The sequence below is a fragment of the Saccostrea echinata genome, unplaced genomic scaffold (assembly GCF_033153115.1).
Source record: "Saccostrea echinata isolate AGI-Se365-2 ecotype Australia unplaced genomic scaffold, CSIRO_AGI_Sech_v1 ptg000034l, whole genome shotgun sequence".
NCBI lineage: Eukaryota > Metazoa > Mollusca > Bivalvia > Ostreida > Ostreidae > Saccostrea > Saccostrea echinata.
The window spans coordinates 1,717,157-1,731,983 of NW_026889783.1; the positions used below are offsets into that span (position 1 = coordinate 1,717,157).

General features: G+C 34.0%; 3 protein-coding genes across 4 annotated transcripts in view; 2 read left to right on the plus strand and 1 right to left on the minus strand.

Moving 5' to 3' along the window:
- Positions 1–3,856, plus strand: part of LOC133199520 (protein SPMIP2-like) — a 55,823-nt gene extending 51,967 nt beyond the window's left edge. Inside the window, exon 6 of one of the 2 annotated variants that reach the window (XM_061335331.1) lies at positions 3,690–3,856. The gene's annotated coding sequence lies outside the window, so the exon portion shown is untranslated. The remainder of the gene's footprint in view (positions 1–3,689) is intronic. The other variant, XM_061335330.1, reaches the window with a different exon arrangement.
- The window catches only part of LOC133199523 (ubiquitin-conjugating enzyme E2 D2B-like), a 236,971-nt gene that overhangs the window by 165,258 nt on the left and 56,886 nt on the right, over positions 1–14,827 (plus strand). The gene's annotated exons all lie outside the window — the stretch shown is intronic.
- On the minus strand, positions 3,951–5,674 carry LOC133199358 (cholecystokinin receptor type A-like). The gene has a single exon (XM_061335167.1). The coding sequence runs from the start codon at positions 5,308–5,310 to the stop codon at positions 4,144–4,146; it is 1,167 nt and encodes a 388-aa protein (XP_061191151.1). The 5' UTR covers positions 5,311–5,674; the 3' UTR covers positions 3,951–4,143.

Below are 14,827 nucleotides of genomic sequence, written 5' to 3' on the forward strand. Positions count from 1 at the left end.
ATTTTTGTTTTGTTTGTTTTTTGTTTACCTGAGAGCTATAGTCATACATCTTCATGTGTTTCTGTATGATAAATTGTTAATTGGGTTCAAATGGTCATCTCTCCGCGGGATTTATTTTAAGTGTACATTCTATTACATTTAGTTCTATATCTGCTCTCAAATTTTCTTTTATCTATCATTTTTTACTCTTCCTGACTAGATTATAATACTTTCCTGTCAGTTGTTTTGTTCATCTATTTGTGTTGAATAGACGAAGAATATTTCTAGTGTTAGTTTAAGTTGCCCCAGTTCCCATGATTTGATAAACTGGGAACTCTCAGCTAGCTCCATATCCTTGATTGTATACTTTTGACAATCAAAACAAAGTTCTAAAGTAAACAGTACATGTAAAAATAAGGAAGAATAATTTACTGTGAAGATTAGATTTATACAAAATTTCTTAATTGAAGTATATAACGTTATCTACAATTGCTAGACTTTTACTGATGCATGTATCCAACTTACTTTTATAGAATATGTTATAGAGTAAATCAACGGTAATCCCCAATCGTTCAGAGATGTTGTTCTTGAGCTCTCTAACTATATACTTTTGAGTTTATCAAATCATGCACAAGATTGGTCCTTTATATTGAACTATTCTAACACAGGTCTCGCCTAAGAATTATAGGCATTCTACTGGATTTTCCTATAGGGAAGCAGTTCAGCTTTTTCATCATTTCCAAACCATTATTTGCTTCGATGCTTATAATTTCTTCAAGACGTGCATTCTATGACATATTGATGGCAGAATTACTCATTAAGATTTTTGTACATTGAACTTCTTATCAATAACCTATTTGGAATGTAGGTGGTAATTTATTTTTTCCAGCCTTTTTTCATGAATGTTTAAATTTACCTGAGTTCAAAACTGTCCCTTGGTTGAATGATTGAATTTTGCATTTACCTTGCTTATAAATGATGATGTGCGTATAAATAAATATGTATACATGTACATTCTGTAATTATAGCACACGAAGTGCAACATACAGTCATTATCTCGTAATTGCTTAAAAAAGAAATCTCTGTTGAAATCTTTCAAATGGCTTCTATACTCCTCAATTTCGGGTCTCATTATAGAACATGTTACACCAAGATTCAGAATTCTGCGTCTCAATTTTCGACGAACAATGAAACCATATTTATTTTTTTTTTAAGTAGAATAATGTGTGGGATTCTTTATAATCAATACCTCTCTTACATGTTTGCTCTAAGATAATTCTGTTTCTGGTTTAAGCCTTTGATGAGTATTGTTGTAAAGACCCCAAAAAGTTGTTTTGAAAATCTGAGAAACTCCCACTCCTACAATTTTAGTTTGATTTCAGTAAAAACGTGGTACATAAAACATCAGGATACAGAATTAAGTGAACACTGGTGAAGGTAAAACTAAACAGTGTTTTATTTTAACATATCAGTAGAGCTCTAGCCCTGATCAGATACCCCTGATTACTTATATGTGCTGTGCAACCTTAGCATGTATTGTGTTGATCTTGTTATTCTTTTCCCTTTTGGATTATTGACAGAGTATAATTGATAATAAGATAAGTTTACTGAGAAATAAATTATAGGTTCCATAACTATTTCGAGAAAGTTAGCGGTTTTTCTCCAACTCGAGTTTCTTAATTTTTCAGCTGTCAAAATACCCGAGGCTTGCCGAATATCGTTTGACAATAAAAAAAAAAAGGAATAAGATGAAATATATGGAGATAACGAACAGTATTCAAGCTCAAAAGTTCATTAAACAATACAAAATAGGAGCAGAGCAAACACGGACCTCTAAACATCAGAGGTGGGATCAGGTGCCATGGAGGAGTGAGCATCCCCTGCCGACCGGTCACACCCGCCGTGTGCTCCTTGTCATGATCGGGAAATAACGGAAAAATCCGTCGACAATTCAGTGTGTAAATAATGGCCTAACAATTAGTATGAAAAAACGTCAGTCAGCATTTGACTCAATGATAAATTGTATTTGCTGACAAGGTCAGAATTAGAAGAAAAAAAACGGCAACGAAAGAGCGCATATATTTGAACCCATTTTTCTTTTGCAAATCTGTATTTCTTCAATGTTGTGTACATTATTACTTCCGAAATCACGGCAACCAATTAAATGCTGAGCGGATCACGACAGCCAATCAAATGCTCTCTAGGGGTTCTTTCAGCACGTTAGAACCAAAAAAGAATCACTGTGTGGAAGCGATGAAACAAAGCGACAATGGCAGAAAGCATATTCCTAATACATTTTTTGTGATATTGTATATTTTCAATGCCTTGAGTATAGTTATTAATAATTCATGAATGATTACAGCATCTTGTTGTAAGTCTTGTATTAGTACAACTTGTAAATTCAAAATGGACAGCATGATATTTGGAGAGAAAATAGCAAAAGATCTTAAATTTGTATAAATTATCTTGGTAAGAAAGAATTTCCTTGCGTTTTTCGATTGTGAAGAAAGAAAACAATAAAATTTCTGCAGTGAAAATAATAAGATGCCCTTTAACCAATTAAAGAGATAGATATACTGAATTTTAATTCATATCAGTCCTGTTCATGTTTTCTTATACTTATGAAACTGATTAATAAGGAAATTATTCGCGATTTATAGAACTGATACGTCAAAACAAGGAAATTATCCATGAACTGTATAATACATGTATATGTTTAACAGGAGTATAAAAATAAACAAAGTCTTTTTCTCCAAATAGGTAAAGTTTTAAAACATCGTAGATATTACTACTTATAAGAAAATTTGAATGGTTACATTATGTAATACATATGTTGTATTTTGCTTTCCTCGCGAATTCAAATTTGTATTAATCTATTTTCCCTTTGACTGATAGAAATTTATTCGTTTAGAAATATAAAGATTTAGTTCTGTCAATTTAAAAAAAATATATAAATGAAGCTGTTTCGATCAGTATTACTTATTCAAATTTACTTAAAGGTAATGACAAAATGCATATCAGCATTTACTGGAGTGGTTTTTATTGCAATTGTAATGGATTGAAGACCTGTTTTTGTATCTAGGTAATTGTTAGAGCGAAATGACAAAAATATAGGTAATAACACTCAATCTAGATAGGCATCTTCTCCATGTTTTGACTACAAACAGTTGAACTTGGAAGAAAATTACGAAAGTGCCTTATGAGTGAGATTGGGGAAAAGATTTGGGGTGGGGGGTTAGAATTAAGAATATTCAATTTTTTTGTCCATGTGTCTTGTTTCGTTTTTGCCGTTTTGTTCAAGTAAATCAAATGTTAGCGAAAAGAACTTAACTTATTAATGAGTTTGTACCTGTGATACCCAGACTTTTGAAATAAGAAATTTAATCTTATCTCTGACGGATAAGCTTCAGGTTCTTTACGTTTTAAATCTAAAAATGACTGTGAATGCCATTATGTCATATTCTACAGCTAACCCCGTATTTATTTATTCGGGGCAGTGTATCCCTTAACTAATTTTTAACCAATTTGCCTTTACATATCATGTGCAATAAATCGATATTGTGTCATTTTGTTTTGGTAAGAGCTTACCAACTTCAAACCAAAATCACTGTTAACATATAGAGGAAAGTTAGTAACCATCATCCATTCATTTCAATGACGAGTGTTCTGACCAGGATTAAATCTATTAAAGAATCTAATTTACATTTCAGGATCCGCCCGCTTGTTTTTCCCGGGCTGTGCAATACAGAGCTCACACACCGTTGCAGTATTAGAAGGCAGATAGTTTTGCCTATTTTGCACTATTTAAATTATTTTTGTTATTTTGTATTTTGCTTAATGTTTTATTCTCATGAAATATTGCTAGCTATTGCTTTTACTGCAATTGTATTATTTAATGGTTACATTAGTATTTACATTTGAAATTAAAAAAAAATGTTATATCAAGCAAATGTTTTTTTTTATTTCTCGCGGCATAAAAACAGTGTTAAAAATACATGAAATTGGTCATGAACCTTTTGAATCTCATACCAAATATTGCTTGTAATGGTGATTAGTATGTAAATGCATACAATGCTTAGTCAACCTGACATTCATTTGGTTTAATTGGTCGCATTTCTTTTCTAGGGCAATGCTGAAACCAAAAAAGTACATATTAAACAATTATTAAGTTGTTTGGCTATCCACAGAATAATCCAATTTCCGTTTCACAAAAGCACAACAAAGTTTTGCGAATTCAGTCCGTAACTTGATGTCAAAATACCCATATATAAACGGGTTGATCACGTGATTGAGCAGCAAAAACCGGGCACAGAAGAGCCACAAATTAATCCCCACCGTAGACAGTTCAAGATAAGTAAAATCACTTAGGGTGTATGTCGCTATCAGAATCGCCAGGGTAGGAATGTATGACAGTATGTACACCAAAATAATGATCAGAAACATTAAGTTTATCTTTGCTTTTACTTTCTCTTTCCTGGCTTCTGTGTTTGTTCTATGAATTGTTTTACACTCCTGTTTTGATGATTTTTGCTGTATTTCACCTTTCGGATGACGTATACTTATGTTCTGCTGTTGATTGATGTTCGTTTCCTCGATTGTTATGTGAGAGATCTGAGTGCTGCTACTCTGGCTGTCAGAGATCCTTCTGTCCTTGTTGTTTTTATAAACATTTTTCTTGTGGAACGAAAATGTCCTGTAAATAGCTCTTGTTATTGGAATATACAACCCAGCTGTTACCAATATGTTGGCCACAGTAATCAAAGCCATTGTCCCAAAGTACACCAGTGTCCCAAAAGAAGTCTCTACAGATAGCACACACATGTGGCTCTCAAACGTCTGGTTTAGAAATGTGGAATTGGTGTGTCTAATGCCGCCTATACCTATCAGTGGACAAGCATACCCGAGACAGGCCACTGTGATTATTACCAAAGATATCCTCCTCTTGTACAAAGTCAGTTGTTTGCCAAATGGTCGACAAATAAGAAGGTATCGCTGCAAGGCAATGACCAAAAGAACATGAGCAGAGAATCCTGATGCAAAAGTTAAGAGGAATATCAAAATACGGCAAAGAACTTCACTTGGATACAAAAAGAGGAAGGCGTTATCTGTAGTATAGAAAGATCCATTGGCAACACAACCCAAGCAATCAATGAAAGCGAGGACGGGTATAAAGTAACGGTCCCCCTTTTTATCCTGTATCTTGGACACATACAGTGAAATAATGGCTATGTTCCCCACGGCTCCCACCGTCATCCCAAGTGCCAGGAGCACCGTGTTTGGGAGAACAATTTCGGCGTACCTCTCATTTAAGATCTTAGTTATGTTCTCCATACTATTACTTTCAAAATCCACAAAAATTAACTCTGCAGTTAAATTCAAGGTTTCGACACGTCCACTTCAGGTTCTTTACTGAAAAGCCTCGAGTAGTATACGGTATGTGTATACACAGTTTTAAAAAATATCTTTTAACTTCCTTACTTCCATTCAAGAAAGGATTTGTTTTCATGTTGCCGTGTTCACCGAAGCAAGCCGTCGTCTCAGATCTCCTACATCACAATAACGGGATCAGACTTCAAAAAGTGGTTTTGTTTCAGTAGATAGTTATATATGTGTACAAATCTAACTTTTGACTGCCACAGTTATTCGGGCTCTGCGTGAGAGGATAAATCATAGGAACCTAACCTTACAGATTTGGTTCGGGATTGTTATTAGGTTAAATGACAGTCGGTGCGCAATTGACATTTAGTTAATATCATAGAGGACAACGCTAAAAATTTTACACATCATCATTTTCTGTCAAACATACCTGACCAATAATTGTTTTTAAATAAAAGGAGCAAGGTTTATTAAATGCATGTTCATTCAAAGTGTTTTATGGACAATAATTCCTGCTCCTATTCATATATATATAGAGAGAGAGAGATTGATGTCGGTATACATAAATCTTCGGTAAATAACTAAGTTATGAAAATCGAAGCAAATTAAATACCAGTCTTGATATTATTTCACTGCATTTAAATCTTAAAAATCTATTTGAGAAAGAAGGTCATTGATTCTTCCATTTCATATGGAATGTCTTAAACGTCAATTTGACGATAGACCGGAACCAAAGACGAACTCGTATTACTCAAATGACAACCTGAAGATAACTTGTTTTTGCTTTTATTTAATGAAAGAAACATGTCCCTTCAAGTTTGTTATTCCGAATCTCGGTATTAATTACTTTGCTGCCGGAAAAAAACTCTGCTCGGGGAGAAGAAAATGTGGAATAATTGTAATGAATAGACAATCAAGAAACCTGAACGAATTTTGGAACTCAAGAAGATGATTTTCTGAGATGGTTTCTTCGATTTGATTTTTCATTATAACAATGAAGCTGATTTGACGAAAAAAGATTTCCACACAGCCTTATTCTGTTTTGCAAATCGATTTTACTGCAAAATTTTGAAATTTTTGGGATTAATTTCTCAAAGAGTTAATTGAAATGGAATAAAATTTGTACGTTATAATTATTTTCCTGTACTACGTGGTCTTATCCAAAAATGTGTCATCCTTAAGACTTTAACCTTAGACTGAGGTTAAGTTAACGAACAGTACAGAATATGAATCGTGAACAGAAAAAAAAATACGGACACTTAGAAACATCAGAGTTCGGATCAGGTGCTTAGGATGAGTAAACATCCCCTGTCGACCGGTCACATCCGCCGTGAGCTCACTGTTTTGATCAGGTAGAGTACTCCGTAGTCACATTGGTAAAAATGGCGTAACATGTTAGTCTTCATGCGAACCAACGATAGTTTGTATTTCCAAACAATATTATTAAAACGACCATAGAATTTGCGAAATGCTGGCTTAAATCGAGATAGTTGAAAATCCTGAAACATGAACTTATTTTTCAGTAGACTTCTTACCTTCTTAACTTTATATGGGAAACATTTTAACAGAAGTATAATAATTTTTGTTATTATACTTCTGTTAAAATGTTTCCTGTATAAAGTTAAGAAGGTAGAATAACTATCTTTTATAGTCTCAAAATTTCCACACATAGCAAAGCTATACCCCGGGGTATAGTTTTTGATATCCACCCCTCGGAAAATTTTCATGCAATTTTTGCCGTCAATTTTGATTTCCTGTAATCAATCTATAGACTTATGATGTCACCCTGACTTCAGTAGCATTGTGACGTCATCAGGATTTCAGCTCATTCTAGCAGTGTTATCTTTTTCCAAATACTTGTTCAAACTTTTACAATTATTTTTTTTTCATGTTTTTACTATCGAACTGTAGTATCAGGTAAATCCAACCCTCAGAAATTATGATATACATCAGTATAATAAAACGCTTATCCACTAGCTGTGACTGGGATAGCTCTTTCATCAAACCCTTGACAGGAACTATTCCCCTCGGGCAAGCCCCCGGGGAATAGTTCCTGTCGCGGGTTTGATAAAAGAGCTATCCCACTCACAGCCAGTGGATAAGTGTATACTGTCCCACTCGTTCCAAATCCAACAACAGAATATTGAATATCCTCTCTCTCTTTCTCTTTTTTTTCTCTCTCTCTCTTCCATTTTTATAAATGCACACAAATGTATTTAATAGTGTGCTATCACAATACTTGCAATTTTTACCCCATTCTGTAAGTTCTATGAAATTTAATCGTAAATTTTATATGGAGTGTCCAAATAATTAAGGGCTTGAAAATGACGTCAAAAAGGGGGAGGGGTTTCTTTTTCCAGCATTCTATAAAGTTTCGCACTTGGAAAAATTGGTATAGACCTAAGGAATGTTTAAACGGGCTACAGAAAAATAAAATACATCAAGAGTACTTGTATTGAAATGTCCAAAAAATCCAGAGAGATGAAAGATGCACAGTTAATGTCTATTTGTAGTCAGGGTGTCAAAAGTCGGTCACGTCAAAAAGTGACGTTGATCATGTGTGGTAGAAATTGAACTCCAACAAGCTAAGTATTCTGGCATAATCAAGTGAGGATCTTTCCCTGTGTATAGATTGATTTACAATATTATATGCATTGAAAGCAGCTGTTCATGACATTGTAAAGTCACGTAAACAAGACGGGTTTAAGTCCTTACTTAACTCGTAATCTTATCAAGATAAGTGTATGGGGTAGAGAAAGCGAACATTGAGAAACAATGACGTTGTCGGACGTCATGAAACTAAACGGCGACAGCGCCGGGTGATCATATAATGTCTTATAATGTCTTTTTTAATTTAGAATAATTTGGCAAATAATCAACGTATCAGACTAAAATTTTCAACGTTTCTTAAACTTTTGTTGTTTTATGTTCCTTATAAATTTTGTAAGCACAGACTACATAGTATTAATTAATTTTATCGCATCAGTCCACGAACTTTTGATAACCCCTCGTATGTATACAGTATCCTATGACCGGTATCCACTGTATAAATGGTGTAAACGTGATAAATTGAAATTTTTAGGATTTTAGAATTAAACAAGGTAGCTTGTAATAGATTTTTTTAAAGTCAACGTTTCAAATAAACTTGGTCAAATCTACGTTTTTACGTCTGTCTAAGATAACCACGTATGTATGTTTTTTTTTCTCTACTGAAGGTTTTGATGTCATTCCTATAAGATATCCCTCTAGCTACCTCATAAAGTACCACGTTACGTGTCCAAGTCATAAATGTGGCCACGAATCAGTTTTAAGGCACATGCACACGCTGCATAATCCCATGGGAAATATTACAGAGTCTGGAAAGTAAAAGGTAAAGATAATGAACAGTGATCCACAAACAATACAAATATGTGAAGAGGGCATAAAACACGGACACAAAGGCCTAACAATTGGTACGAAACATATCAGCCAAAATACGACCCAATGATAGGTTATATTTGCTTACAAGGTTAATATAACGACCATAACATTTACGAAATATTAACTTTAAACCAGGCTGTTGAAATCCCTATAACATCAACTTATCAGTGAGTAGCCTGCCTTGCTTTAAAAATTGATCGTACTCGGAGCATGCTCTTGAGTATCGAATAAGTTGGGAGATGTATTAACACCAAATGCAGGTGATAGTCGGATATTTCTACATAAATAAGGAAAGTTGACGATGGAAATGCTAAAGTCTCTGTTTGTCATACAATTTAGTTGTTAATTGGCCTTTATCGTCTATTGTCAGTAAAATATCTAAATATGGAGCTGATAAATATTAATTGCATGCAAAAGTTTTGATGACACATGATATTGCTTATGGAATAGAGCTCTGCTCTATTTTGAATGGAGTTGCATGCTTTTTCTTTTGCAGTAATCAATCAGAACTTTAAAAAAAAGAGGACAAAGCAGAATATACAAATTATTTTCTACACGTAAAAGAATGCAAAAATGACTACAAAAAGAAAGGCCTTATTACAAACCTAAACCATCAAAATGATGTGTGCTATTAATAATACATAAACATTCCTACTTGCAATATACAAACAAGCAAATTGTCTAAATGTTTCATTAAGAATGTATATAGTTCAACTTTTGAGTTTGATTTGTTTTAATTTTAGGATGCAGTCTTCAATACAACTTCGTTTTAAATGTACAAATTTGGAGGGAATGTAGAGGAAATGTATGCAATTAGTTGCAACATGTGTACATGCAGAGAATTGCATGTAAGTGATCCAAGTGAGCTTGAAATAAAAGATACCACGGAGTCTGACAGATCTGTTTCATATTTGGATAATTTACTAGAAAAAGACTTTAATGCTAACCTAACAACAAACCTTTATGATAAACGTGATGACTTCAATTTTTCAATCGTCAACTTCCGTTACTTATGCAGCAATATACCCTTATCACCTGCATATGGGCTTTGGTCTCCCAGATGATTAGATACGCAAAAGCATGCTCAACGTATGAACAATTTCTAAAACGAGGGAAGCTATGGACAAACAAGTTGATGAAACAAGGATATCAGCAGTCTCGTTTGAAGTCATCATTTCGCACGTTTTATGGTCGATACAATACTCTTGTCAGCAAATACATCCTATCATTAAGTCAAATGCTGACTGACGTTTTTCATACTAAGGCCATTATTTACACACTGAATTGTCTACGGAATTTTCCGTTTTTCCCCGATCATGACAAGGAGCACACACGGTGGGTGTGACCGGTCGGCAGGGGATACTCACTCCTCCATGGCACCTGATCCCATCTCTGATGTTTTTGGAGGTCCGTGTTTGCCATGCTCCCGATTTGTTTTGTTTAAATGGACTTTGAGCTTGAATAGTTGGTTATCTCCATATTCCATGCAATAAAAATTGCCTGAGATTAATTGCAGGAAAACTTACTAGAACATTTTGCTTTAGCGGCGCTGTTCAATATATATATATATATATATATATATATATATATATATATATATATATATATATATATATGGACTCAACTATTTTACATAGATTTGTTTCATTTCTTTTTACGAGATTGAAAAAAAATAACATAATAACAGAAATGCATGCTTTAATGAAAAAAGGTGAGGATAATGAACAGTGATCTAAAAAAATCTATTAAATACAAATATGTGAAGAGGGTGTAAAGGACGGACATCTGGGAATTCCAGAGGTTGGATCAGGTGCCTAAGAGGAGTAAGCATCCAGTGTCGACCGGTCACACCCGCCATAGGCCCTATGTATGATCAGGTTGACGGAACATTCCGTAGTCAAATTTAGTATAAAAACAAATTCCTAATAATTGGTATGAACCAAGTCAGCCAAAATACGACCCATTGATATGTTATATTTGCTAACAAGGTCATTATAACGACCATAGCATTTACAGAATGCTGACTTTAAACGAGGTTGTTAAAACCCCTGTAACATTAACTTATCTGTCAGTAGCCTGGCTCTGTTTAAAAATCAATCGTACTCGGAACGTGCTCTTAAGTATCGAATAAGTTTGGAGATGGAAACACCATATGGAGGTGATATCCTGATATGACTACATAAATAAGGAAAGTTGACGATGGAAAAGCTGAAGGCATCTCGATTGTCATACAATTTAGATGTTAGCCTTATCGTCTATAGAAGGTATAGCATCCAGATATGAAGCATACTGTACGTGTATTTAAAAAAGCGGGCTTCATAATTAAGCAGCTATGGCGCAGACAACGATGTGCTAATTCATGAATACCGCTAAGAAATCATTTATAAATACAATATACGGCACGGACATGTATAGCGCTAATTCATGATTTCGCCAACAACTCCATACGCAGTGAATGCGCTAAATTTTGAATACGCCAATTTATGTACACGTATAGTATGTGGCAGACTCTGTGGTGTCTTTTATTTCAAGTTCACTGGAATATATCGAGTCGACATATGAATGGAAAGAACTATTGTTGATTGATAAAACGTCGTTGATATATCTTAATGTCAAATTGAAGGCCACAGCAAGTGTTTTCTTCTTCTCATATAGAAGTTTTTGAATAAATTCTGCTTCATAGGAATATAAAACAAGGTCGGCTAATAAAGGAGCACAATTAGTGCCCATTGAAATTCCAACAGTTTGTTGGAAGACCTGGTCTCTGAATACTTCATAAATGTTGTTCATGAGGAACTCCAGCATCTTTTTAATATCATCTTTAGAGTACTTGTTTGTAGAATCAGAGTAATTTTTTACAGAGTAATTTTGTTGATGACTTCCATTTTTTGAAGAAGCAGTTGTCTATTAAAAAGCCTAGTTTTAGTTTATCGTGAGGAATGGTTGTATAAAGTGTGGAAAAGTCGTACGTTTTGATGTAACAGACTTTTGAAAAAAAATAATGTTGACATTCATCATCTTTATAATCATCCTCACGTGCAGCGCAGGTTCATCTTATTAAAACACTAGCCTATTTTGCCAGGATTTGGCTGTTAAAGATTTAAATATTTATCTAGAAATATAATAGGAAAAGTTTTTCTTCTCGAGAATAAGGGTCCTCTTCTTATCACTATTAAAGACAATACAGCTGAGTATATCTACTTATTTAGTTAACAATTACTTTGATTCATGTAAAAATGCCAATAAAGAAGTGCTACTCTTTCTTAAAAGCTTTGATCAGCTCTAGTTGAGTTTTAAAGTGGTACAAACAGCCTATATAGAGGAGTGGAGTGTTAAAAATCATGCTGTTTGTCATTTTGATTTACCTTGAAATAGAAAATTAAGATGTAACTAAGGACAAAGAAAGAAGAAGAAAGCTATGGTATCAGAAATCCTCGGATATGAGTTGTTGTTTTTTTTCAAAGTTAGTTTATTCTCTTTTTATTGCTCCTTTGGAGGGAATTGAAAACACCATCTTCTTCTCCCAGAAGTATGAAGTCGATATCGATTTCATCTTTTGTTAAATTACACGCCTACGTTCCTTTAAAACTGCCACTAGAATACATTCTCAAAGAAATCATTCCAGAATTTGAATACCTTATTAGTAGATTAAATGTCATACATTATCTGAAGTCTATCTAGGAAAAAAGGGGGAACCCTATGCTTATTAGTAATATTATATCATTATAGTATACATGTGATGCATTTTTACTATATATTCAACAGAGCTCAATCTAACACCAAAACGCCTGACCCGGGGGCCATGATTTTTTCTTTATTTTGGAAGAGGCATCCTTGCTCATCATAACCATGCAATTTGTTTGTCTGCTAAATACCCAAAGTCAAAGAAAAGGATATTTAAAGAATTCATGAAATTTCACTATCTGACCAATAGAGTCCTGTCTCAGCGCCAGAACCCCTGACCAAAGGGCCATGAAATTCACAATTTTGGAAGAGGCATCCTTGCTCATCATAACCATGCACTGAGTTTATCTGCTAAATATCAAGGGGTAGAGAAAGGGTAGACACGAATATTTTTAAAGAATTTATGCATTTTCACCGTATGATCATTAGAGCCCCAACCTAACTCCAGAACCTCTGACCCTGCGGCCATGAATTCACAATTTTGGTAGAGGGCTCAATGCTTTTTACAATCATACCAACAGTTTGACTGCTTGATGTCGGGGAATGAAGAAGATTTTTGAAGACAGAGCTTAGATGGTTTTAGCCCCACCCCTCAGGTCCCAGGGGGCGGGGACCATGAATATTTTCTACCATCCGACAAAAAAAATTCAAAACAAGCGCAATTATTGGTCTGTAGAGACGACTATAAATAGGTAAGTAGTGGATAAAATATGTACACGTTGGTAAAAGAATATGTCTCAAATTAGGGAGTGAAAGGTAGTTGATTGACCAATGCTGGAAAAAGGAGAAATGGCTGCATTTCATTTCCGGAATTCTTTAAAATATTCAACTCCTCATTTCCGACATTTTGTAGTCTTCATTTCCGACATTTTAAAGTTTTCATCTCCGACATTTATCATAAAGTACTTTTCCGACAATGAAAACAGAACTCAAGACTTTCATTATAAAACAAATTAAAAGAATAAATCACTGATATCCAACATAAATTCGGTACAGTCACCGACATATAATAAAGTGGACATTAAATCTGGTGAACAAAAATTGCATGTTTATGTAACTCCTGCAAAACTTAACTAGACTTAGAGTCGCATTTATATACAGTGCATCGTAATATATTTTAGTCGAAAAATGTGGTTTGAAATAAATTTAATATTCATATCTTGTTAAAATTTTATTCCAACTTACTTGGTTAAAATTAAATTTCCGGAAAGGTACCCCAAAAAATTCCGGTAATGTAAAAATAATAATAAATGTTGGAAATGAAAATAAAATATGTAGGAAATCAAAGTCAAAAGATTAAAAACTGTCGGACATGCAATGCAAAATTCCGGAAATGAAATGCAGCGGGAGAAATTCTCCCCAACTGTGTGCAGAAAATCTTGCGCAGTAAATTGCATCATATTTGCATTACGGGATCTGTAGCATTATGGTCAAAGACTAAAAATAAAATCCATAACGCTACCATTCTGCAACTATATTCATCTATGATAATTAATTACTATAAATAATGTCATTGAGAAGTCAATTGAATAAGAGAATTATGCGAGAATTTTCATAATATATAATACAAAAAGTACTTTCATACTTTTCTAATGGTCAAGTAGATTGTAAATTCTTGATAAATAAAAATGAGACAAAATTGCCTTTATTTTTACTTATAGATGTTCTTCAAAGACAAAGAGAGGCCAATGAAAGAGGGAGTAATGTAGGTTTACTACATGTAATTGTGCTCAAGCAAATAAACTTATTTAAAGATCTGTTACTTATACTAACCTTATTAGTTTGTTGATACCTAATTATCCTATTTGTCTTGCTTTTGGGCAAAATAGCTTCATCTATCAGTTCATTTTGTCGTATTTTAGATTTCTATGGATCCATACAGTGTTGTATTATTCTCAGGTGACCGCTAAGGCCCTCGGGCCTCTTGTTGAGTATATTCTGCTTCATAGGAATACAAAAACAGGTCGGTTAAGCTTACTATGATTTGCAGAACCATGTAACAAGTGTATATATTTTGTGAGTTTTAACGTCGAAATGACTTCTTATATGTTGCTGTTTTGTCTTTAATGGCTGCACTTGATCATTGGCATTTTGAAAAAAATGCGAATGCTAACTCTCGATTCCTGCCAACACTTTGCATAATCCAGTATGTCTGGCAAATGTGCTATTGAGGTACTTTTTTAAACTGCAAAATACCCTTCATTAGTAATTAATAAGTGTAATACATCAATTCATTAATTGCTCTTGAAAATGTTTCCGGATTTTGAAACAGGGTTGGCTAAAAACTGGGAAATACTCATATTTCCCGGAACGGTGAGAAATACTGGTAATTACCGGGAATTACTGGTATTTCCCGGGAAATACTGGG

Excerpts from the sequence above, each read along its gene's own strand:
- LOC133199358 (XM_061335167.1), bottom strand. The coding sequence starts at position 5,310 with ATGGAGAACATAACTAAGATCTTAAATGAGAGGTACGCCGAAATTGTT.